The sequence below is a fragment of the Belonocnema kinseyi genome, chromosome 8, assembly GCF_010883055.1.
Source record: "Belonocnema kinseyi isolate 2016_QV_RU_SX_M_011 chromosome 8, B_treatae_v1, whole genome shotgun sequence".
Lineage (NCBI taxonomy): Eukaryota > Metazoa > Arthropoda > Insecta > Hymenoptera > Cynipidae > Belonocnema > Belonocnema kinseyi.
Genome location: NC_046664.1, coordinates 122,513,653 through 122,540,608, shown reverse-complemented (window position 1 = coordinate 122,540,608; position 26,956 = coordinate 122,513,653). Strand labels below are relative to the sequence as shown.

Here is a 26,956-nt window from a genome sequence, read left to right as displayed (position 1 = left end):
AAAAATATTACTCTGCACAGAAAGGATAATAATTTTTGTCCATTATTTTACCTATTCACGCTTTTTTTGCAAAAACTAGTGATCTCATCGAATAAGTGTCAGAATAACTTTCATTCCTCTTCTTTACCTCTACAGTAATGCAAAAGAAAATTTTTACAAATATTGAACGGTAATTAAATAATTAATTGATAATGAAAATTTAATTAGTCGCTTATATCTCGAGAACGCCATAAATGCCAGAGGACTATCACGCAGATTCGGAATCAGGAGATCAGCCTGAACAATAATCATTAACAACATTGCATATCAAACGCGAATCCAACGGAAGTGGGTATGGCGTCCGGTCTAACTTTACTGTGACCATTTACTAAAACCTATTTTTAAAAGGGGAAGCTGGAAAAGGAGTTCGAGATGTGACAAATACCTCTTCTGTGACCAGTCGTTAGAATTTATTATTTTAAAGATGAGCTGGAAAAGGGGTTTATGATTTCACCAATCACTCTTCAGTGAACAGTTCGTAAAAAGTAATTTTTTAAAGGGGGAACTGGAAAAGAGGTTCGAAATTGGATCAATCACTCTTCTGTGACCATCCGCTAAAACGAATTTATTAAAGAGGCCGCTGGGAAAAGGTTCGATGTGACCAATGACTATTTTGTGACCAGTAGCTAAAACGTATTTTTTTAAAGGGGGGACTGGAAAAAAGGTTCGAGGTGTGACCAATATGTCTTCTGTAACCAGTTACTATAACTAATTTTTTTTTAAAAGGAGCTGGAAAAGTGGTTCGAGATGCGACCGAACACTTTTCTGTGACCAGTTGCTAAAACCTATTTTTTTATGGGGGAGCTGGATAAGGGGTTCAAGGTGTGATCAATCACTCTTCCGTTACCAATTGCTATAACGTATTTTTTTAAATAGGAAGCTGGAAAAGGGGTTTGAGATGTGACCAATCACTCTTCTGTGACCAATCGCTAAAACTTAATTTTGTAAAGGGGGAACTGGAAAAGGGGTTTAAAATGTGAGCAATGATTTGTGTGACAAGTCGCTAAAACGTATTTTTTAAAGGGGGAGATGCAAAAGGGGTACGAGATTAGACCAACCACTCTTTTGTGACTATTCAATAAAACGTATTTTTAAAAGAAGGAACTGGAAAAGGGGATCGAGATATGACCAATCAGTCTTCTGTGACCAGTAGATAAAACATAATTTTGTAAAGGGGGAGCTAGAAAAGAGGGTCGAAATGTGCTAATGTGTTTGTTGCTCTTGATTGAATTCCAATTTGTGTATACATTTACCAATTATTATTCTTAATTTTTTTATACAATAGTAAAATTTAGTTAAATTAGAAAAAGATTTTTCTGGAAAAAAGGTTCCTTCATGTCAAAATTTGCCGGATTAAAATATTTAAGTCCGGCAAAAATATCGGATATGTATACACAACTATAATTTAAATCAAAATAAATGTTCTATTCTTGCGAAATTTCTGGGCGAATAGCTGTTCGCTGTGGGAAGGATATTTGTCCAGAATTCTGGTCGGATAGCCGTTCCGAGACAGGTGGGCTATTCGTCCAGAATTCTGGTCGAATAGACACTCCGATTGAAAAAACGACAAAATTAAACTAGTGAATTACAATTACATAATTAATTAAACTAAATTATAATTCAAAAACCTAAACTAAAGGCCCTTGATCGGAATGTTTAATCGCGTCTGAATTTTGATGCCGCGCGGTTGAATATTTTTGACTAATTTTTTGCATACCTCATCTAAATAGCCATATCTAAAATAAAGCAGAGCAGGTTTTTCGATAAGATCTTTATATTTTGTGTAGCAATAAAAAATGTAGAGAACAATAGAAAAAAATATCAGTGACACTCAGTTAAAGCTGTACATGCATGTGCTCAGCGAGCTCCAGTCAGCGGTACGGAACGAATGAACCCGGATATTGTTATGAGATTTCGGCCAGTCAGAAAATCTGACACTATGAAATCATTGATTAATTCAAATTCAAGTCTCAAATGTATTCCTCTGAACGTAGGTGCCCATGTGGACATCTAGGGGAAAGTATCATTTGGAGACTGGATTTTGGCTCATGCAGAGTTGTGGAGTTCTAAACCGCGCTGTTAGCCACCTGAATACCTGCCAAAGCAACTATTCTACGACTACTACTACGCCATTAAGCCATTTCCCTTTCCGGGTAGGCGTGACTCACTCGGTAGGGGAAAGGAGTAATGTGTGGAAGGGATAGAGATTTTTCAGATTGATCCATAATTCTCGTGCTATTTAAGTAAATAACACGTTCGTTCCGCAAAACTGCTCCGACCCAGGTTGCTGATCAATCTCTCTAGCAATCACACCAAGCGAAGAATCTCACGAAGTCGTTATGTAAGGTTCCCCACTTGGGTCCATTAGTGGCCAAGGTCTTCTGTTTCAGGCGTCATTCACTCTACTGACACTCTTTTTATTAACTATTTGCCGCCCTACTTTCTTGTCCTGGCATACTTCTCTAGCTTCTTTTATGTCCATGCTATTCGCTTTGCGATATTAGCCTAAATAATTGTTAATAAGGAAACCAATTAAAGCAATATTTACCTAATTTTCACATTTCTTTCATTTAATAGGGCGTACCAGTCACTTAGAATAAAATTATAACTTCCTAATGCAACTTCCAAAAGTTAAGTTAGTCATGCCGGTCGACATTTAAACTAAAGCCGGGATGTATAGAAAAAGTCATGACCGTCTACATATACAACAAGGTATTTTCACTCCAATCACTAGCTCACTTCACTTCGTTGAATACTGAGGGTATAACAATTGACCAAATGCATGGGAATCGGTTTTATTTTTGCTTTATTTTTCTAATATCTTCTTAGAAAGTAATTTTTCTGTATAATTGCAATTGAAAAATAGTTTTTCTTTTTTAGGGACTATTTAATGCAATAATAAAATGATTATAATTTTCATTCATGCGTGCGTTAGGGCTGAGCGCTGGTTGTCTACATTTGAAGCGCGATTCAAAATTACATTGAAAAACAATTCTTGTAATTTAAATAAATAATTATTAAAATATGCACAAGAATGTATACAAATTGTGTAACTTTTGATTTCAGACAAGAAAAAAATTTATAACAGATATATTTGATGAATAACAGTTTATTTTCATTGAATTTGAAAGACTGACTAATATTTCTCAAAATATTTGTTAATAGATACATTTTTTTAAATACCATATGATATTTCAGCAGCTTGATATATAGAAGCTAATTGCAGAATATAATAGTGATAATATTTGAATAATTCTAAAACAAAATTTCAGATTGTTCTTTTCGATTGAGACGTGACAAAATGACGCTTGAAGTAAAAAAAAAAGGAAAGCATAACTACAATGCAGTCGTGATAATTTATGTATTTATAGGTTATATAATTATATGAATTTCCAGAAATATACATCCAAAATATTAGAAACCTATAAAAAATTATTTTCAATCACTTTTCCAGGAAATTTCTTTTTAAATTGAATGTTTTGTAAAATATAATTTGGTCTTTGGAATTCACTGAAAATAAACTGTTATTAATATAATATATGTGTTGTATTTTTTTTGCCTAAAATCAAAGTAACACAATTTGTATGTAACTTTGTGGATATTTTAATAATTATTTACTTAAGTTACAAGATTTGTTTTTTAATGTAATTTTGAATCGTGTGCCAAGTGCGTCCAATGAGCGGTCAGCCCTAACGCAAGCACAGTAGCTCAGGGTGCCAACATTGGCATCATTGGTCCACAGTACAAACCGGAAAAATAAATCAAATCAGCCGGCAGGAAAAAGTTGGGATATGAAAGCCTCAATAAGGTATTTTCACGTTAATCATCAGCTAACTTCACTTTTTTGAAAGCTGAGGGGGGAAAATAGATCAAAACTTTATTTCTGTAATATATTTGTAATTAACGATCATTATTATTATTTTATTATTTCATTAAATAGTAATTAAAAATAAAAACTATTTTTTAACTACACTTATATAGAAAAAATTACCTTTTACGAAGATGTTAGCAAAATAGGTCAAAAATGAACTGAATCTCATACATTTGGTCCCTTATTTTCCCCTCAGCAATCTACGAAGTGAAGTTAGCTGTTTATTGAAGTGAAAGTACCTAATAGGCTTTTATCTTATCAGTTTAAATGTTCCCGCCGGTATATTTGAAACATTGTAATGTTTCACGTAACTTTTCATCAGGCTAAAGTTTCATGCAAATTTCCATCCCTACTCATCGGGAAAAACAAATTTCTGTTTTCATTATACAATTTTATTTACCTTATCTTTCATGTATGACACTAGCCACTGCAAGATTAGATATCTAAGATACCTTTAAACTTCCGCAGAAAATCTAGTGGAAATTTGTTCGAACGACCAGGCATCAATTTCGATGCAGACGGTCACGACTTAGTTTGTACATCCCGGCTTTGGTGGTTTGAATGTCATATAGTAGGTTTTGACTAACCTAACATTTGGATATTACATCAAGCCAAGTACTATTTTTATTCCAAGACTATTTAGTCGCTGGTAAATGAGAGAAAATAAAAAGTTATGTAATTATTATTATAACTTACCAGCTTATTAACATCTGTTTCACTCAAATAACGACGACAAAATGATCTTGACAGGTGACTTACAGTTTGTAGACGACACTTCACGTTGCACTGGATGAGAAAAAACAGTGTCTAAATGATGCTTTTCCCCTAGATTCTCCGAATGAACCTGTGTGGTTCAAATTTATTGCAACTCTATTGAACACCGATTTCGGTGTACATTGGAGGATCGGCGATTTTCTATGAATCAGGCTTAGACGGTATTTTTTAGATTTTTTTCAAATACATAATACTTAATCCATAAGTAGAGTGTTTCCAAGTATTTTGTGCAAAGGTCTGACTTTTATTAATAATGTATGGCTTATTATTATCAACTATGTTATTTTCTGCAGAATATTTAGCACTTTGTAAAACAAAACTTAATTTGGTTAACAATTTTTTTTCCTATGAAACATAAAAAATGTTATTTTTCGCAATTTATGACACAATCAACGAATTATAAAAGTGCTTTTTTGGTTTAAGATATTTAGCAATCGAGTACTCAGTTCTAAATCTTTAGGCAGCACGGTTGAATATTCTTTACTCATTTTTTCCTTACGTCATTCACATACTTATATCTTGAAGCACGCAAAGCCGCTTTTTCAATAAAATCATTACATTATAGATAACAATCTAGATTATACGCGCTAAAATTGCAGATGCATCTAACTCTTTGCGTTACTACTACTGTTCTTCTCTTTTTGATTATTAAACGAAATATAAAGATTTTATAGAAAAAATGGCTCTGCTTGCTTCAAAATATGATTTATTTATGATCTATCAAAATTCAGACGCGATTGCTACTCTAATATCTGTAATTACGTCAAAGTGACACTTTCACGGTCATGAGAAAACGATCTGTCACGAAAACTGTAATTATAGAATCATGGATTAATTTATTTTTCATGCGTAGAGTCAATTTATGTATATAATTACAAACAAGTGAATAAAAGATTCAGGAAGATTGGTTAACGTTTGCAGGGATAATTTCGTTGCAGAGCATTTTGCTCCAACGATCATTTGACTCTCGAAATCATAATGATCTGTCCATTCGAATCAATTTAACCTTATTTATTGTTACATTTGTGAGACTGACGTGTCATAACGACATAACTTAAAAATGGTATGCAACCGCGCAGAAGTGACAACTACACTTGACAGGTGATATTTTCTAATATCAGATTTCGTTATTTTTTTTTAACTTTTCAAGTACACTGCATGATCAGAAATCGTAAAAAGCTTGCATATGAGCTAAATTACTTAGAGAACGTGCTCCATCTTGGTTTCACTGCATACATGATCCCGAATTGGATTACCATGATCTCCAATGTCGATCATTTACTCCGGCCGATTTGAATCTCCGGCTCTTGAAATCGGTGTAACTTTTGTTGCATACCAAAAGGACATTCATTTTGGTATCAATTTAAACACCCTTTTTTTACTGCGTAAGTCGTACGAACTCTGAAAGATTATTTTCTTCAGGATATTTAGCACTTAAAAAAAACATTTTTTTTTCATTTAATCGTAAAAAAATATTATTTACTGCAAATTGATCACACAAACAACGAACATTCATAGTAATTTATTTTAAGATATTTAGCAATTGAGTACTCGGTTCTTAATTTTTAGGCCGAATGGTTGAGTATTTTTGACTCATTTCTTGCATACGTAATCTACATTCGCATATCTTGAAGCACACAGAGCCGCTTTTTCAATAAAATCATTACATTATAGGTTATAATCTAGTCTGTACATTATACGTGCCGAAAATGCATATACAGCTAACACTGTGCTTTACTATTACTGTTCTTCCCTTGCAATTACACAGTAAAAAAAAAGTGTTCCAAATGATACCGCGAAATCAATATCATTTTGATATGGAACAAAAATGATACCGAATTCAAGACCATTTTGATCGGCCGGAGAGAATGATCGACTTTTGAGATAAATTATTCGGATTCATATATGAAGTCAAAACAAGATAGCTGAAGTTTTGAGAGTACTTTAGTTCATATGCAAACTTTTTATGGATTCTGATTGTGCAGTGTACTTGAAGACTGTTAAAAATAACGAAATCTAATATTAGAAAATATCACCCGTTAAGTGTAGTTTTCACTTGTGTGCAGTTAGATAGGATTTTTAGTTTATGTAGTTATGACACTGGTGCCAAAAATTGGTGGCCATTTTGTTTGGTGTAACAAATGAATCAAAAAATAAAATCAAATTGATCTTTTTTTTTACTGTTAATTGTACGAGCAAACATTTCGCATGAATGCTCATCAATCATACAGTGGCGTAACTACAACCGTGTAGGCCCCACCGCAGAAAGGCTTAGGAGTCCCCTCTTATAAAATTAAAAAGCAAACAGCGTATAAGTGTAGCTGAAATACATTTGAAATAATAAAATATCTCACATAATTCTTTTTATAATATATTAAAAATTGTATTATATTTTAGACAATTTATATCATAAATTATACATACTATACGTGTGTTCAAAAAGTAAGGTGACTTTTCAATTTTCGCGGGCTACGTGCATTCAAGTTTAAAATTTTTTGTTTTCTTGTGTTGGCACCCTCGTCACGATCATATGTTCACAGTTTTGACTATATAGCTCGTGTTGTTTTTCTGGCAGATGCGTCAAAAGTTAGAAGGTTTTGGGGTGCTCGGCGATTTTCTTCTTTCGAAAAAAATGGAGCAAAGAGTTTGCATTAAGTTTTGTGTGAAAAATGGAATCCAGTGCTCTAAAACACTTGAAATGTTGACAGTTGCATACGGTGAGTCTACTCTGAGTAAGAAAAATGTATATAAGTGGTACAAGCTGTCCCAAGAAGGCCGAGAGGATGTCGAAGACAAACTTCGCCCTGTACGTCCCAGCACATCAACAACAGATGAAAACGTTCAAGCAGTGGAAGAAATGGTGTCGAAAAATCGCCGAATTACCATCAGAGAAGTTGCTGAAGATGTTGGCATATCGGTTTGCTCATGCCGTGCTATCTTTTCGGACGTTTTGGGCATGAGACGTGTGTCAGCGAAATTTGTTCCAAAACTGCTTAATTTTGAGAGTGCTTGTGAAAGATTTTCTGACCAAAAACAGCACCACATTCATGCCTCAGCCTCCATATTCACCGGATTTGGCCCCCAGTGACTTTTTTCTTTTCCCGAAACTGAAGAGACCAATGAAAGGACATCGATTTTCAACGACTGAGGAGATAAAAACTGCATCGCTGAAAGAACTCAAGGCTATACCACAAAATGATTATCAGAAGTGCTTCGGTGATTGGAAAAAGCGTTGGCACATGTGTATTATATCTGAGGAGGATTACTTTGAAGGGGACAACATAAATATTGAGGAAAAAATGAATATTTTCGAGAAAACCATAAAGTCACCTTAATTTTTAACACACCTCGTAGTTCTGACTTAAAAATAACTATTGATATCCAATTATTTTGCATCATCAATTTCGATTGTCAGTAGCGATAGATTTAAGAATCGACTTTGTTGCATTCTATTCCGTAAATGGGATTTTTAATTTGCTGCACGTCCTTTCGCATGTTTCTATACTGTTACATGCAGAGTTAACTAAATTCTTAAGAGATTAATTCTAACAAATCCCTTTCCATGAAGCTGTATTTAATGAGCTTCTTACGCTTTGGTTTCCGTTTTGCTACAAAGACTGGTTCAATACCCCATTTTGAGATATTTGTGTAGCTTCTTTCTTACACTGTTCATACTCAAGTCTGTAATTTTTCGAATATTTCCTTGCAGTCTTTGAGATTTTAAGTCCACGACTTAAATCTATATTTCTTGCGTGATTTTAAATAAAATTCGTTTATTTGAGAAGAGATTACACAATTTTAGGAAAAATTCAAACCAGTTTAGAAGATTCTTAGGATCGTTCAAACCTTGGAAAAAACTTTCAATTTTCAGAAATCTTCATAAGTATTAAAATGTTTTTTACCTACTTTAAAATTAAAAAATTCTTAAATTTATTTTAAACTAACTTAATCACCCCTGAAATTGTCTTCAAATCTTCAAGATTTGTTTCTGGTCATTTTGGAAATCTTATGAGATGTTTTAAAATCGTTGTAAGTATTCTCTTAAAATTGAAAAATGTTAAAATCCGTTGAATTATACTGAATGATATTGAAAAATATTGGGCTAAAAATTCGGAATTAAACACAATATTGAATGAGTTCGAGTAGTGAATTTGGTTAAAAACGTCGTGTCAATGCTTAAACAATTTTTATTCGTAAGAAATCCATGCTCAATTTAAAATAAATGTGGAAGGACAGCAAATTAATTGTATAAACATGACCATAAAGCTTTTACGAGAATTTACTACTTTTCATCATAATTGAATGTTAAGTTTAATTCATAAAATTCGGTTATAATATATATATATAAAGAGTTGTATAAATAAATTAGATTTGTTCAAATAATTAAAAATTGGTTAATATATTCTTTCGAGTTTCTATCATTCAAATAAATAATTCTTTAAAAATGCACAAGAATGTATAAAACTGAAATTAAAATATAATTTTGGCACTGGCCGTAGGAGGCCCCCTCACAGAAGGAGCCCCCACCCCCCGCAATGCAGGGTTTTGCGGTAAGGAAGTTATGCAACTGCAATCATACAATATTTTATGGTAGTCTTTATTAACAGTAAATAAATCAAAGGCGCCACTGACATCGTTCAAGATTGGAAAAATTGCAATTGGGTATGGACATGTCAAATTGTGTATGTAGATATTGTATGCAAGAAATTAAAGATTATTTAATCGCGTGGCCTCAAAATCCCGAACCGAATACTTTAGTGCTAAGTATCTTAAATAATAATTGTTTAAACATGTCAGACTAAATTCCCTAAATACTTCCATTATTCCTTCCCGCGTTAACCAATTTTCCTGAATATTTTATTGCATTGTTAGCTGCATATGCATTTTCGGCGCGTATCATCTAGATTATAATATGTAATTTAATTATTTTATTGAAAAATCAGCTCTGTGTGCTTCAAGATATGAGCAAATTAAGTTTTTTTTACAAAGTACTAAATATTCTGCAGAAAATAGTCTAATTTGTAATAGCTATATATTATGAATAAAAGTGAGAGTTATGCACAAAATACTTGAAAAACCGGTATCACGACGTAAATGCATAGATTGTTAAGATTCACATTATACTGCACTTATCTGAGAGAAGATAGATACATTCAAAATAATATTTCAATTATATTCTATAGCTCATTGTGAATGGAAAAGTTGAGTTTCAATAATTCCAGCTGGCAGTGAGTCTTTCTGTATTTTTCTTGAGATACAAATTTACAAAGTTGACATGGCTAATTTTGTCACTTTACTTGTTTGTATATTGGTGATCTGTGAAAAATGTAAAAGAAATTCTCTAAAAAATTCAATTCTTAACGTTTATAATATTAACTATGGACAGAAAAATCCTGTGCTAGAGCCCTGTTGTAGGTACGAGTGAACCGGTTCGCATCCTGTTGATTGCTCTGATTGGTTTCACGGTTTTCTTTTCCGTAAATAAAATAAAAATTACATTTAAAGACGATTTAATTGTACATTTGTTCTCTGAGGAATCTTTAGTAAATTATATTAAAACAACTTCAAAATTGACGTTTTTTCTTTAAACGCAATTAATCGTGATTTACAAAAATTTGTTTCCCGAATCATCTTCAGAAATTAGTTTCGGCTTCAAAGCATCATTCAATGAGTTTCGAACATATTCGAAAATCAGATTTGCAGTACGTGTTGCATTGCCACATTAGTTGAATATTTTATTGTTAACTGTACATAAAAAAGAGCTTAGTTGGTGTTTGCCATTTTTATTTGTTGTAGATAACAATTATAATTTAATATTTATTGTCTATCATTGTCGTGACTTATTCTGTTTCTAAAAATATTCTATACAATAATAATTGCACAATTCGTGAAAGTTTAATTAAAACAGAAGTTTTACAAAAGTTAAACTTATCAATAATTTATTCGCTTCTCAAATAATAGGTGACAATAACTCCCACAAATAGTACTGATTCAAAATCTTCTTATTAATAAAAGAACCTGCTTTTTTCGGTATTTTTCATCTCGTTTTGACTCGTCTCATTCTTCCTCGTCTCGTGGCGCCCTTCCTCGTTTCTCGCCATGGATTTTCTGAGAAATGCGACAGATGTGCGCTGGTAGAGAGGACAGTTCGCGGGAGCGCTTTTTTACCACTTTGATGCACTATTTCTAAATAGCGTTCTTGAATGAATATTTAAAGCCGAAATATGATTTCATATTACACTTGTTTGTCCATTACTGATTAATTTCATATCAAACACGACTATGTTTCAATTTTTTCAAAGATTTAGCTTCCCTATACTACTATGTCATTTTGTTCCAATGAGAGAGATTATAATATATAAAACAGAAAGGTGAAAAGGTTGGTATATTTTCAAGTAAATTGGATTATAAATAATATAAAACTCATTTACTTTTTTATTTTTCAACGTAGAATTTTAACATTTTGTGGCGTCTAATTTCTGCTGATAATAAATAAAATATATTTTTTGGGACATTTAAAAAAAATAAAATGTATACCTACTTAAATTACTTCGACTACTAAATATTCTTTAAATTCATGCAATGTTGATTTATAATAAATAAGTAATAGGCAAGACCATAATCAGAGAGGGTATAATGCGGGTTTGACCACCCCTCTCACGAAATTATTAAAACATGTACATAATATACATATACTCCCCTGTGTGTCTCTGCATATCCCCCCTCACAATTTTTTTCCTGCTGTATATCACCCTCCAAAAATTTTTTCTGGCCACGGCCTTGGTAATAAGTAACAAATTATAAGTCACTAATAAGATTCATATGAAGTCATATGATGAGAACACAATTGGCTTTATAATTCCACCCCTACGAAATTCATGTATCTATGTTTGTATATTTCTGTATGCAGATTAAAAAATTTGTTTAAATTATATTACGAGAAGGCCTAACCTTATCGGATAATATTTGTCATATGCATTAATATACACATATAAATACATAAATATACAAATAAAGATACACGAATGTCGCAGGGGTGAATTATAACATCGACTGTGTGATGATCATATTAGTTTATGAGTCTTATCACTGACTGATTTAATACTCATTATACTCTCAATTTTCATACTTTAAAAATATATAGTAGTCAAACATGGACATATGAAACACGGGACTGGGCATGCCATCCTAACTTGGCGAGCGGAGTTCAATCCACGGGAGGGGGAGAATTCCGTGAGTGGGGAGAGCCGCCATCTTACGATGTGCCACTTGATTATGCGCACGAACATTTTTGCTCGGAAAACCCGAGGCGAGAATAAGAAATGACGAGACGAGATAAGGAAGGATGTGACGAGACAAACCGAGGAATAGGCCCGGAAAAACGAGATTTAACCGAGGATTTCCATGTTATATTGTTTTAATTTGAAGTAATTTTTTAAAAACTACTTTAATATTTCTTTTCCCCATATAAAATAAAAATTACATTTAAAGAGGATTTAAAGTTACATTTGTTCTCTGAGAAATATTTAGTGAATTATTTTCAAAACAAATCCAAAATCGACTTTTAAACTTAAAATGTCATTAAACGTGATTTAGAAGAAATTTTTTTAGGAATGCTAAAGTAAATGTATAAGGAAAGAAAAAAAGAAATACTAAATAACTCATGTTTAATAAACAATTACATATTTCAAGTATGTAAAAAAATTACACTTTAATGTTCTTCTTTCAAATGATATATTTCACTTTTAGTTCACGCCTTGTCTTCTTAGTGACAAAAGAATAATAAAGTAAATGTACAAGGAAAGCTAAAGTAGGAAATATCAAAAAGCTCATTTTTACTAAACAATACATGTTTCAAGTATGTAAAAAAGTTATACGTACACACTCGTTCCAAATTATATACTTCATTTTTAGATTATGCTTCGTGCACGTTTCGAGAAAATAAGAATTACACTAAGTCAAATCCCGTACACTGTAAAGTGTATAATTTTGAAGGAAAATATAAGTTTAACTTTTTTCACATACTTGAAATACGTATATTTTTATTAAAAATAAGATGTGAAATTTCCTATATTACCTTTGCTTGCATATTCACTTAATCATTCTTTTATCGCTAAGAACATTTTTAATTAGTACTATTTGTGGTAGTTATTGCCACTTACTATTTTAGAAGTGTGTACATCATTGATTAGTTTAACTTTTGTAAAACTTCTGTTTTAATAAAACTCTCACGAATTGTGCAATACTGATTTTAGAGAATATTTTTAGAAACAGAATAAGCCGCATCAACGATAAACAATAAATAACATAGCCACACAAAAAAAAGTGTGCGGATCTGGTAACAAGACACACGTCTTCCTATGGATTTTGGGGCGCTGAATTCAAATTCGGTATCAAAAATCACCCATCACGTCATAGTTGAGCCATAACCTCAAAAAATGACGAAAAATCATGCACTGAGGCAAATAAATTTCAAAATAATGCCAGTGATGCAAATTTTCACTTCAAAAACATGTCGACAACTGTGAAGGATCAACCCTTGTCTAATATCAACTTTTTAACATAACTTTACGCAACAGAACCTGACCTCACCTAACCTGAATTGACAGAAATTTATTGAACTACACGTAAAGCTCTGGAAGCATATTTTCCCAGTAGCAAATGTGTGCTATATCGAATGGGTCAACTCGAGCCTAACTTAGAAATAAACCGAACCTAGCCTGATCTAACCTAACCTCACGAAACACAATTAAACTGATTGTGTTGTCCCGTTGTGTTCGCGGTACCGTTTGAATCAGCTGGGGCTTAACATGCAAAGAGGTCAAACCTATCATAACCTAAAAAACCTGACCTAACCTAACCTAACTTAAGTTTGCGTAACACAATTAAACTAATTGTGTTGTCCCATTGTGTTTGCGGTACCGTTTCAATCAGCTTCGGCTTAACCTACATAGAGGTTTAACCTATCCTAACCTAACCTAGCCGAATGAAATTCAACCACACGTGTAGCTATGTAAGCGCACGGTTCTCAGTCTTAAATGTGTGCTATATTTAATAGATTAACTCGATCTTAACCTACAAATGAATCTATCTTAACAGAACCTAACGAAATTTTGCTTAACACAACACAACTTAACTTAAGTGTTCCCGTTGTAACACAATAAAATTCATTTCATTGTACTACAGGTGGTTAAAAATTTAGACGCTTATTACTCATTTGAAGAAACTTAGAATTACAAGTAGAATTGACCCCATTTCAATTAACCTGACACTGTTTGTATCAATTAAAATGTAGAACTGTAACTTCCGTTGCCCACCATCACCACGTGGAGCTGCCCTGGTTATAGGCACAGGCGAATAATGCTAGCAACAAGCGGTTACGAAACTCCAGACATTTACTGCTATTAATGTCAAAATATGAAAGTACGCAAGAACAGGGTTGCCAGCGTAATCGGTTAGGTTAGGTCAGGTTTTGTTAGGTTAGGATAGGTTAAACCTCTATGTAGGTTAAGCTGAAGCTAAATGAAACGGTACCGCTAACACAACAGGACAACACAATCAGTTTACTTGTGTTTCGTGAGCTTAGGTTAGGTTAGGCTAGGTTAGATTTATTTCTAGGTTAGGCTCGAGTTGACCCATTCGATGTAGCACACATTTGCTACTAGGAAAATATGCTTCCAGAGCTTTACGTGTAGTTCAATAAATTTATGTTAATTCAGGTTAGGTGAGGTCAGGTTTTGTTGGGTAAAGTTATGTTAAATAAGTTGATATAAGGCAAGGGTTGATCCTTCACAGTTGTCGACATGTTTTTGAAGTGAAAATTTGCATCACTGGCATTATTTTGAAATTTATTTGCCTCAGCGCATGATTTTTCCTCATTTTTTGAGGTTATAGCTCAACCATGACGGGATGGGTGATTTTTGATACCAAATTTGAATTCAGCGCCCCAGAATCCATAGGAATACGTATGTCTTGTTACCAGATCCGCACAATTTTTTTGTGTGGCTGTGTAATCAATTATAATTGTTATCTACAACAAATAAAAATCGCAAACATCAACTAAGCTCTTTTATATGTGAAATAAGCAATTATATCTTCAACTGATATGGCAATTCAATACTTCCTGTACAAATTTTATTGATGGATATGTTTGAAACTCATTGTATGATGCTTTGAAGCCAACATTAATTTCTGAAGATGATTCGGGAAAAAAATTCTTCTAAATCACGTTTAATTATTTTTAAAGTGAAAAAATAAATTTTGCAGTTTTAAAATAATTCACTAAAAACTGCACGCCACAAAAGAATAAGAAATGTACTATAAGTCTTCTGCCGTACTCGATGCTGCTGTCAGGCAGACTTCACCCACTGTCGTGCAACCAATCAGAGCAATCAACCGGATACCAACTTAGCGCGTGGCCCTGGGAATCTGTACAATGATTTTCATCAGGGGCGCACGAACCATGTATGGCAAGTAGCGGTTGCTACCCCAGCTGGGGGGAGGCTACCCAAGAGGTTAGGTGGGGTTTGGGTGTGAGTGAGATGGACTGGAATATGTAGATTTTACTGAAAATAATACTAAACAATTCAGCATTTTAAGTAAAAATGAAGAAAAAGCGTTTTTTTAAATTAGAAAATAGCCCGTCGCTACCTCGGTAGCAGAGGGAGTGTGCGTCCCTGATTTTCATGCTGCAAATATCAGAAAAAATCTATTTTGACAACATGATTGACATCGGTAAAAGGTTTTTATATCTGAAAAAAAGAGATTTCCCCGATCAGGATATTCTGATAGGGCCTCAAAACAGTTTCATCTAGACTAGATACTCTGATAGGGGTTTGAACCATTTTTATAGACTACATATTCTGATAGGGGCCCTATTAGAACCCAACTTCAAATAGGGATATATGGGGAAATTCCTGCACGGGATGTACTCTAGATGAAGATTAGTCTACAGAGATGTCTGAAGATCTGTTGGTTCAAAATTCTGGAGGAAGATAAGCAGGTGGATTTTACTTTTGTCATTATTTACTTGTGCCGAATTACATTTTGTCTAAAATTTAAAAATTTTTTTAAATCATACATCATACATCATTTTTTCCGTAACAAACCTACCCAAATATTCTGTGGCTACATTATTCACTTCTTTACAGTAAGTACTTTTGAATGAGAACATTTATAATAAAGTGGACCATCTCATTAATCTAGTAGCATAAAACTGAGTTTTAAGTAAATACTTAAAAGCTATGTGGTCTATATAAATTGTGAACTTTGTCCCAAGATATTTTTGTAGTTAGACATGATCGTAAACAGTCGCCAATAATACTGATTCGATTATTGTATAGTTTATATTCGCAGTACATTCACCATCAAAATTTAATATAAAAGAACAATTTATACGTAAATTATGGATATACTAATTATAATTATAATAATAATTATAATTATAATTTTGTCGAAGTTTTTCATATTTAAGAGCTCAGTTTTAGAAGCGGGTATAAACCTGCTTTGAGTTATGAGTAGGGGATCTGAATATCAAATTATCTTCACCCATGCGTACATTCGTATATCGTGAGTAAGATGCCTAAAAATTGCAATCAAGGCTATGACGAATTAAAAATTCAAAAATGACTTTTTAAAAAATTGCAATCGTTCGTTTACAAAATTAACTACGTACTAATCGAGACTATGAAGCTTACTCAGGCGGAAATATTATATATAGTTTGTATATAGTGTGAAGTATTATATATAATATTCATTTGTTTTTTAGAGTTTTTATATGAAACAAATGAATATTATATATAAAAATTCACACTATATATAAACTATATATAATTTTTTTGCCTGGGTACAGAATATAGAGCTGCCGTTCGAGACGAGAAATACCGAGCTTGGCTCGCTTTCTTCTCGTTCATTCCTCGGTTCCGTCTCGTTTTTCCGTGCCCATTCCTCGGTTTATCTTGCCACTTTCTACCTCGTCCCGTCTCGTCATTCCTCGGTCTCAGCTTGGTCCTTGGTGTTTCCGATAATTGCGACAGAACCAAACTAGAGCAGCGTACAGCTCTCAGGAGCATTATTTTGACACTCTGTCGCACTAATGCTAATTACCGTTCTTTAATGAATATTCAAAGTCTAAATATGATTATATATTATACTTTTTTGTCTTACTGATTAATTTGATATCAAACACGACTATGTTTTGATTATTTCAAAGATTTAACTTCGCTGCATTAGTATATCATTTTGTACCGACTTGAATAACTTTAACTACTATATATTTCAAAAATTGTATGAAATTCGAATGTATAATAAGTGCATATTAATCCGTGATACACCCATAGAAATTTAGTTACAAAATACGTTAAAACCGATATTAGAGTTTAGTATAATCTTTTACGATTTAAGGAAATCGGGTATGAATATTAAAAAGTAGTATAGTATTTATTAATAATCTATGAACAATTCACTTTCGAAAATTAAAATAAGTTCTACAAAATTTGTAAAAGAAAATGTGATATTTAAAATTCACTATATTAAATTTAAGCAGGACCATAATGTCAAATATTAGAAAGCTTGGAATCATTTTTTCACATTTTAAAAGAGAGGATTCTGAAATTTGCTAAAGACTATACTAAAAATTATGAGTCATTCGAAAAAAATGTGACTGTCGAAAATACGAAAACGACAAGTTCATAACCCGTCGTGAAACCTCACCAACTCAGACTACACAATTATAGTACACAAATACACACATTATCAGTATCAGTATTTGTACACATAACAATGTAGAATACACAGTCGCTGATGTAACTAACTTTACCTTTACTTATATACATAGTACGCAAACATATACATATAACACACGCATCGCACGCAAATCACGCTAAGAGGAGGGGTTTGAAGATTACTTATATACTAAATGGTGAGAATTTTTATAATTGTGAGAAACGACATGGTACTTAATAACTTGACTTAGAAACATTCAAAATTAAAATTAAAGACAGGAAAATATTCTCTTTTAATAAGGTCAAAACTGGGATTGAATTAAATTCAAAAATATCTATAGGTTTTTCATTTTTTTTAATCACCTCGTTCCCACCTCACATTCGGCTTGGTAATACGAGTAACAGTGCTGGGTGAAAAATTGTAGGTGCTCTGGACTCAATACAAATTTTTTATAAATGAAGTATATTATTATACAATTACAAGGCCAATTATTTATAAGAAAAAAGAACTATAAATAAAATAATTCCTCATTTTTGCGAACACAAGTCGTCTTTGAAATCCTTGACATCTTTGTCAATTCGTTGAAATCTCTTGAAGTACTTGAAATCTTTGTGAAATCTTGAAATTTCTGTGAATTCCTTTGAAATCACTCTTAATTTTTGTAAAATATTTGGAATCCCTAAAATTTTTAAAATAAGTGGAATCTTTGTAAAATTTTGATGGCGTATTTGTGAATGCTTAGTTTAAAATGTGTTTGTTGAACCTTTTGTGTTAGTTTTAAATCATTGAAACGTTTAAAATCTTCTCAAATTTGTTAGAATCTTATTTAATAGTTTAACGTCTTTGAAATATTTGAATTCTTCTGAAAGCTTCACAATTTTTGGAAATGTTCGAAACCTTTGTGAAAATTTGGAAATCTGGTGTAAACGCCATTTTCAAATCTTGGGAATCCTTGTAATCTTTATGAAATGTTCGAAATCTTTGGGAAATTTTTGTTAAATCTTTTAAATCTTTGTGAATTTTTTTATTCGTTGAAATCATCGAGTTCTTATCATCGATTTTTTAAATCTTCTAAATGTTTTACAATTTTTGAAATCTGGTGTAATGTACCCTTTTTTTAATGTTTGAAATCCTTTAAATCTCATGAAATATTTAAAAGCCCTGTAAAATTTTTGTGAAATATTTTTAAACTAATGATGTAAACTAGCGTGGTCCAAACAACTGACTTCCGAATGGAGGACATTCCCCCCAACCAGTTTGTGTAGTTGCCGGAAAAAAATTCCCTCCAGGTTTGAGCCAAATCGGTTCGTATTTAAACTTAGTTTGCGGGAGATACACATAAATGCTCTGTTCTTCCCTTGTTTGCCAATATAATTTTTTTTTTTTGTCAAGTGCAATGGTTTCAAGTATTTTTCAACTAATTAACAATTGTTTAAACAATTTATTTTTGTTTAAATATTTTTTTGCACTTTCTTATTGCAAGGTAGATTTTTTAATGTTTAATTGGACATTTGGTCATTTTTAGGAATAATGATCTTCGTTTCAAGCATTTAGTATTCGTTTAAACAGTTTATTATTATTTAATTGCAACTTTTTCTTAAATAGAGGTATAAAACTCTAGTTTTCTTTAAACTTTAGTTAGCTTTGCAGCTTATTATTAAATATCTACGTCATTTAGATACATGTAACTTATTTTATAATAAATTCTTATTTGTTTAAATACATTTTGTTTGTTTAAACAATTTTTTTCGAGACTAAACGTTTGAAATTTCTGTTTTTCTGCAATTATTGTGGTAATTTCTCATTGTAAAGAGCAAAATTTTTTGTCTAAACCATTATCGTATTGTTTAATAAATTTCTTAAACTTTGATGTAACATGTTATTGGAAATTGTGATTCAAAAATTTGATTTTGATCTCAATTCAATTAAGTATACCGCTTATTGTTAAATATTTAAACGTTAAGCAAATGCTTTCAATAACTAATAGTTGTTCATAAAATGTTTTACATTGGCCATGAAAATTTCATTTTTTTAGTAAGACTTCATTCTATAAAAATTATATTCAATTTTGTCGTTCTGAAATTATTTTTATAATTTTTTCCTTTAAATCACCCTCGCAGACAAAATCGTTTGTCCTCTGAAAGCGCAAAGTAAGTTTTTTTGTGTATGTTGATCCCGCAGATTAGCTGTTAGTATTCTCAAAGAAATTAAAAATGTTTGTATTTTTTTAACGTCACTGGAAATTAGAACACGAAATTTTACTCTCAACAATGAAAAATTACCACATTAATTGCAAAAAAAAACAGAAAATTCAAAAATTTATTCTCGAAAAAATCGTTTAAACAAACAAAATTTATTTAAACAAATAGGAATTTATTACAAAATAAGATACTGGTATCTAAGTGACGCAAATCTTTAATAATAAGCAGCAAAGCTAACTATTTTTTTAACTAGAGTTTTATACCTATTTTATAGTTATTTTATATTTTATATTTATTTAAACCAAAATAAATTGTTTAGACAATTGTTGATTAGTTGAAAAATACTTAAAAACATTCCACTTGACAAACAAAAATATTTTATGGCAAAAAAGGGAAAAACAGAGCATTTATGTGTAAATTTTGGGAAAAATGTCAATTTCAGTTTTTCGGGAAATTTTTGAGGCTCCACAAGGGGGGGGGGGGCATCAAAATTTTTATTAATATAATGGAAATGATTGATTAGAGACACTTTAACAAATTCTTAATATTTCCCACAAGTGAGTCTATATCTAGAAACCTGAATCCCATTGTTCCGAAAACCAAAATTTCCCCATGTTAATCTTATTTTATATTTATTATTATTTATATATTTTATATTTATTTTATATTTTATATATATTTATTTTATATTTTCGACAACCTCACAAAATGGGGGGAGGGGTGGCATGCCCTCTAATTCAAAAAAATGTCAAAAGGTATAATTTTGGACGACCCTAATGTACACACATCTTTTAAATCGTCCAAATCCATAAAATCTTTGTAAAACGTTCATAAGTCTTTGTAAAACGTTCAAAAATCCTTTTAAATATTTTAAAATCTTTAAAATGTATTGAAACCTTCTAGAATTTTTAGAAATGCTTTGTAATCTGATGCTCAATATCTGATTGGTAAAATCCTTGAAATTTTAAACTAATCATTTTTATAATTTGTAAGTTGAATATCACAAAAAATGTCTACTTTAGCCAATTAATACCACTCTTGCCTTAAAAACAAAACACTGGAAAACATGTGTCCGTACATGAATCTTTACCAGTTTAGCGGGAAACACGAAGTTCTACGATGCACATCGTAAGCGCTTGGCTATGAGGTACAATCGGCGGATTCGGCCAACCTCGGGAGACTATCGGAGCTATTCGGATTTTTTGATATAGTGTTTTGCAATTTCCTCAACTGAAGATTACAATTTCTGTTAGCGTCTATCACAGAAAATAAAAATATCTCTTATTAACTTTCACTTTCTCTTTGACTATATTAATTTTTAGAATTTATATTTACACGATTTCCCTAAATCGGAATCGACTATATCAGTTATGAATATTGAAATATCAAGTATTATTATAAAATTTCTTTCAGTGTACGAATCATAAATTGATATGATCTTCACACAGTTTATTTTATAATTCACGCTTGCGACATTCATGTATCGTCATTTGTATATTCATGTATAAAGAACTTGTATAATTCGGAAACGCATTAACACTGACAATTTTCCTTTCGAGTCTTTTATAATGTGCATATCTTAATGTTGGGCTTAATCAGAATGAAATTTAACAGGGTGTCGCAGAACTAACTGTCCGGACTTGCAAAGCTACATAAACAAACGAAAAATAAACCCAATATTTCATGGGCAAAATTTTATTGAAGTATTAATTTTTGAGTTATGAACTGATTAATCCCGGCCAATCAGGAACGCCACATACGTGCGTTAGAGGGAGGCCAACGCTGTATTAGGGACCGCTGCCTCTCCGCTCCTCGACCTCGGTAACCTCTCACTCACGCACGTATGCGGCGGTCCTGATGGGTCAGGATTAATCACTTTATAACTCAAAAACTAATGTTTCAATACATTTTTGCCAAAGGAAGTTTCGTACACTTAGTTCTGGGACACCCTGTATAGAAGCTCTAAAAATTATGAATATTTTTATTAGGATATAAAAATTTTTTTATGTTTAGAGTGTACTTTTAAAAATTGAAAACATCAGATCCTTCAGAATGACCAGTTAATGTAAAAAATTAAGCAACTCGTCATTTTTAAGGATCTGATCTAAATTTTCTTGGAAGTATATTTTGAACACAGCAAAGTTTTTCTATGCTGACAAAATTATTTACAGAGCTCCTAGACTTTTTTATTTTCAGTTATACAGATTTTACATACTTTGAAAGATTTTAAGAAATTCACAAAGAAATTGAAATATTTAAAAGATTTGATAAACATTTCAAATATTATTGTACAAATATTTCAAAGAATTCATAAACATTTTAAGCTATTTCAACAAAATTGACAACCATTTGAAAGATTTTGCACATTTTTTTATACTCTCAAAGATTTCACGCAAATGTAAAGAACTTACATAGATTTTACATACTTTAAAATATTTCACGAAATTCATAAGCATTTCAAACCATTAAAATGACTGCACAGCAATTTTTAAAAATCTCATTTGTTTAAATTAATATAACAGATTTTATAAATATTTTACAAATATTTCAAAGAATTCATAAAGTTTTTAAAATATTTCTGAAAGTTTTTCAAAGATTAAAAAAATGTTAAAAAAATTCCAAAAGATTTTACATAAAATTCAAGATCTAACATAGATTTCACATACTTTAAATATTTCGGCTTCGTATTTTCTTTCCAATGTACACATATCTATGTTCTAAACGTTTTTACAATACAGTAAATATCGTGTTTTATATTTAATTTATCAGGATAAAACAAATTATTCAAAAATATATCATTTAAAAAGTCTAGTAGTATATTAACAAAAATGTTCTCTTGCCATTTCTATACGTTTCGAGAACAAAATGATCTGTACCGAAGTCTCTTATCCTGAGCTAAGGCGTTTTCGCTTTATAAAATTTTTTACCTTCATACATGAATACTCAAATATGCATACATGAATTTCGAAGGGGTCAATCATCAAACAAATTGTGTTCTAATCATATGACTTTATTTGAATCTTATTACTGACTTATTCATTGCTTATTACTTGTTATACATGACAATTTTATGAAACCTGAAAAATATGTAGTAGTAAAAATAATTTAAATAGGTACGCACTTTCGATTTTTTAGATGTCCCGACAAATAGATTTTATTGAACATCCGCAGAAATTAGACGCTACCAAATTTTGAAATTCTACTTTGAAAATTAAAAAATTGAATTAGGGTCAAATTCTTTAAACTCCAAATGACTTGAAAATATACGGATCTTTTTACCTTTTTGTTTTATACATTATCTTATAATTGACCAAATTATGTGTGATTGGAACAAAATTACATACTAATAGTGTAGTTAAATCTTAGTAAAACTTAAAACATAGTCGTGTTTAACTTCAAATTAATTAGTAATGGACAGATAAGTATAATATGAAATCATATTTCTACTATAACTATTCATGATATAACGCTATTTAGCATTATCACGTCAGAGTGTCAAAAGAAAAACTAACCTCTCTGCTAGCGCACATCTGTCGCATATCTCGAAAAAACCGAGAGGAGAAACGAGGAAGGACGCAGGTATGTCTCATCTCGTCTCGTTCCTCGGGATGTCTCGCTCAGCGAAGACATTAATAGAATATGCAAGCGTTGGGTTGTCTATTTTTTCCGATCAGTTTTTGGAGAAGTGATCTGCTCCTCAACGGCAGCAGTGACAGCCGCGAGTTCTTCAGATAAATTGTAAACGCGAGACAAACATATTAATATTGCCTCGATGCTTAATCATTTAAAATCGAGAGTCATATCCTAGGCCTATTGAGCAACATTGAAAAAAACTGTTTAGCTGTCCCAGCTAAACGTTTAGCTAGATTTCCGTTTCCCAAAAAATAAGCTAAATTTGCCATCTAGAAATTATCCAGAAAATTTTACTAGATTATTTCTAGATTTAAAATTTAGCTGAAACAGCTAAAAATCTAGGTGACATAGCTATATATGCTTGGAAGAAAAACAATTTTATCAACTATTTTCTGCAGTTTTCTTAATTAAAATTATCCAATTTTTAGTTGAAATAGTTTTTTTTGAAGCACTGAAAAAAGACACAATATTCTCTTGTACTATGCCTTGCCTATTTTAACTCGCCTTAACCTATTACGCCCTCTGTCGGGCGTAACCTGCCTGACAGGCCAGCTGACGCTGTTTTCATTAATTTTTTCGATTACAGACCGCACAAGTGCTTACCTTTCTTAGCATACTTTTATCAATATAAGATCTTTTGAAATCTGATGTCAAGATTTCAAAATTCAAAATATGGTTACATATTTTTACATATTTTTATGGTTACATAGATTTTACATACGTTGAAATATTTCAAGAAATTCACAAGTTTTACAAATCTTTAAAAGATTTCTACGTTTGAAAATACAATGGTCTGTAATGAAAGATATTTTATTCTGTGCTAAGGCGATTACGATTTAGACTATTTTTTATCTTCGTACTTGAATATACAAATATACATACACGAATTTGTCGGGGTGAATTATAAAACCAAATTTTGAAATTCTGCTTTGAAAAACAAAAAAATGTCATTAGTGTAAATTCTTTAGTCTTCAAATGATTTAAAGATATACGTATCATATACCATCAGATACCTATCATATTCTATTGATTAAAGAATGCTATTTAGCAATCGCGCTTCAGAGTGGCAAAAGAACGTTCCTACGTGTTGTATCTCTGCTAACGTACATCTGTTACATTTCTCGAAAAAGCCGATTCGAGAAACCAGGAAGGGAGAATGAGAAGAGGCAAAACGAGACGAGATATACCAAGCAGGTATGTCTCGTCTCGTTCCTTGGGATTTTTGTCGCCTGGTGTCAACACTACTGAAATTTCATTTGGAGATATGTGGAAAAATTGTGATAAATGCTATTAGAATTAGCCGTGATTCTTTATAATAATTTTAATTATTTGGCTGGAAAAATATTTTGATAGCCGTTCTATTTTGTTTTCCGCGCAGGGAGTAGTTTTTACAGGTTGTGGTTGGTTGTAAAAATTTGAAAAAATTAAGCAGAAAATAGTTCGCCCAAATAAAGTTGATTTTGGACAATGTCGGGGCCAGCGAAAGGTTTCGCTGGCCCCCCGGTGTTTTTTTAGAAATCAGGTACTTCCGGTGATGCAAAAATTATAATTTCGATTTCACAAATTTAAACAAATTCTGCACTAAATATTCGTCCTAAAAAAAGTTTAATTTCCCTGGGCCGAAAAACATCCAGTGCAGACCTAATGCTTCAGAAAATTTGCGATAACTTTCTTTTTAACTTCTTTGTAACAAAAATTTTTTGAGGAACTGAAAAAAGTAACTTTTCTTGTAAAGTAAGTTTTCTTGGTCTCACGAGTCAATTTTGGAGGAAGGCTTAAAAAAACTATAGAAACTAATAAATTAAATTTCGTTGTCGCCATTAGAAGTGTTAACAATCGGGAAACTACATGATAATTTTGATAGTTTCCTATTAAATAAAGTAAGTTGTACGATCAATTTGTGAATTTGGTTACAGATGATCAAAAAGCTCTGCAGAGCATTGCAAAAAATTGTAATGGAGGAGTACCTCAACTCAAAGTAACAGATATATTTCATCTGAATGTACCTGCTGCTTCACGTTTGCCGAATTGTGTTGCTCTTAATGAGCCAGAAGTTCAGGATAAAATTGATTCTTCGCCTAAGGATGAAGTGGAACATATTAAAAGTGTTTCCTGTTGTAAGTATTCGTATATCCAATATATTGTATACTGATTTTTGTTCCTATTTAGTTATATGCGAATTATTAACATATAAATTTAATCACAGGTGATGACGATATACATACATTTAAACCAACTGAAGCAGGTGTCAAATATACAGACTAGACCAACATACCTATTTTGTGCGATATTAATGGCGACTCATTTTTAGATCAATGTCAAAATGGCTCATTCAGTCAATTGAAAGAATTGAAAAACAGCACTCTTAACGATACACAGGATTGTGCCACATTTGAAAATCTTCGCATTCATAATGATTCTTTAAAAAATTTCGAATTTTCGGAAATCGTTAACGTAGAAGAAGACGATAACTCCAATGAAATAAAGTAGGTAGATAGTCAAAAACGTCAAATGAATGATAGGGATCAATGTGAACCGAAAATTATATGCATAACACATGTTGAGGTCGACCATGCTTCCATACTATTTGAACGCGATCTTAAATTATCTGTATCTTCAAGTTTTCCAAAATTTCCTACTATTTATCATCCAGAAGTCAGGGATAAAGGTTTTTCGCCTGCAGATGAATTTAAACATTTTCAAGTTTATACTGATTGTAAGCCACTGCTGATCTTTATTACTATTTTGATCAAGAATTTGACCTACACTTACCACTAATGTTATTTTCACTTTTAATAATATATCCCTTTATTTCAGATGAAACTGCCAATGATATTGACTCATCTTACCCCGTGGGAGAACATACATTTGGGACAGACGGTAAGTAATTATATATTTAAATATGCAAAATTTATTTTAATGTCTGGGTAATTTTTGTATCATTTCAGTTTGTATACAAATAATCTATATTGCAGACATTCTGAAAAATTAAATTATGTATTTCTAATATTAAAAAATATGATTATTTTGTGTGTTTCAGATAATATTGTAATGAAATTAATGACCCCAATTACACATTACTAGAGTCAGGCGATGATGAAGAAGAATTAGAGCTGAATATCAGTAAAAACCCGCCAAAAAAGTTAAGACAAAGAGACAAGAACCATTCGGATGCTGAGAATGCTTCTTATAACAAGTCAGCCAATTCAACAGATCTGGAATCATCAATACTGCGGAACGTTGAAGGAACTTTGGTTTTAGACGATTTAAACCTTAAAGTGGATCCGTCCTAACCACAGTCAGTTGAGAAAAAGGAACCGCAAAGGTACTGTTGCTTCTACTGCAAGACTTTACAGGTGAAAATCGATGTAAAGAAGTTTCTGGCTCTTCCAAATGGAACATTGAAATAAAGGAGGATTACACAGGCCGACAAAATTTGACAAAGGTCCGGAACCAGAGACAAGACCTAGTATACCCGAAGGTTTTTGCTGCGCTGAATCCGAATCCGACCTCAGAAAGATTCCATCACCCTCAGTTTTCGAGATATTGTAACCTAAAAGTGCAAAAAACACCGTTTTTTGCTATATTTGAGGTTACATAGCATCTTGAAAATTTTTTTTTCAAAAACGGGCGAAAGCATCACAAAGGAGCACCCTTGCCCTTTGAAATCCATTTTTCAGATTCAAGATAGCTTTTTTTCATCGATATATCATTG

At 31.8% G+C, this 26,956-nt stretch overlaps 1 protein-coding gene across 1 annotated transcript in view; it reads left to right on the top strand.

Moving 5' to 3' along the window:
* Nucleotides 1-26,956, top strand: part of LOC117178681 — a 94,025-nt gene that overhangs the window by 42,341 nt on the left and 24,728 nt on the right. Inside the window, exons 2-6 of the mRNA XM_033370107.1 lie at nucleotides 25,158-25,358; nucleotides 25,448-25,486; nucleotides 25,553-25,727; nucleotides 26,059-26,121; nucleotides 26,282-26,566. Coding sequence (XP_033225998.1) covers nucleotides 25,158-25,358; nucleotides 25,448-25,486; nucleotides 25,553-25,727; nucleotides 26,059-26,062 — 419 coding nt within the window. The 3' untranslated portion in view covers nucleotides 26,063-26,121; nucleotides 26,282-26,566. The remainder of the gene's footprint in view (nucleotides 1-25,157; nucleotides 25,359-25,447; nucleotides 25,487-25,552; nucleotides 25,728-26,058; nucleotides 26,122-26,281; nucleotides 26,567-26,956) is intronic.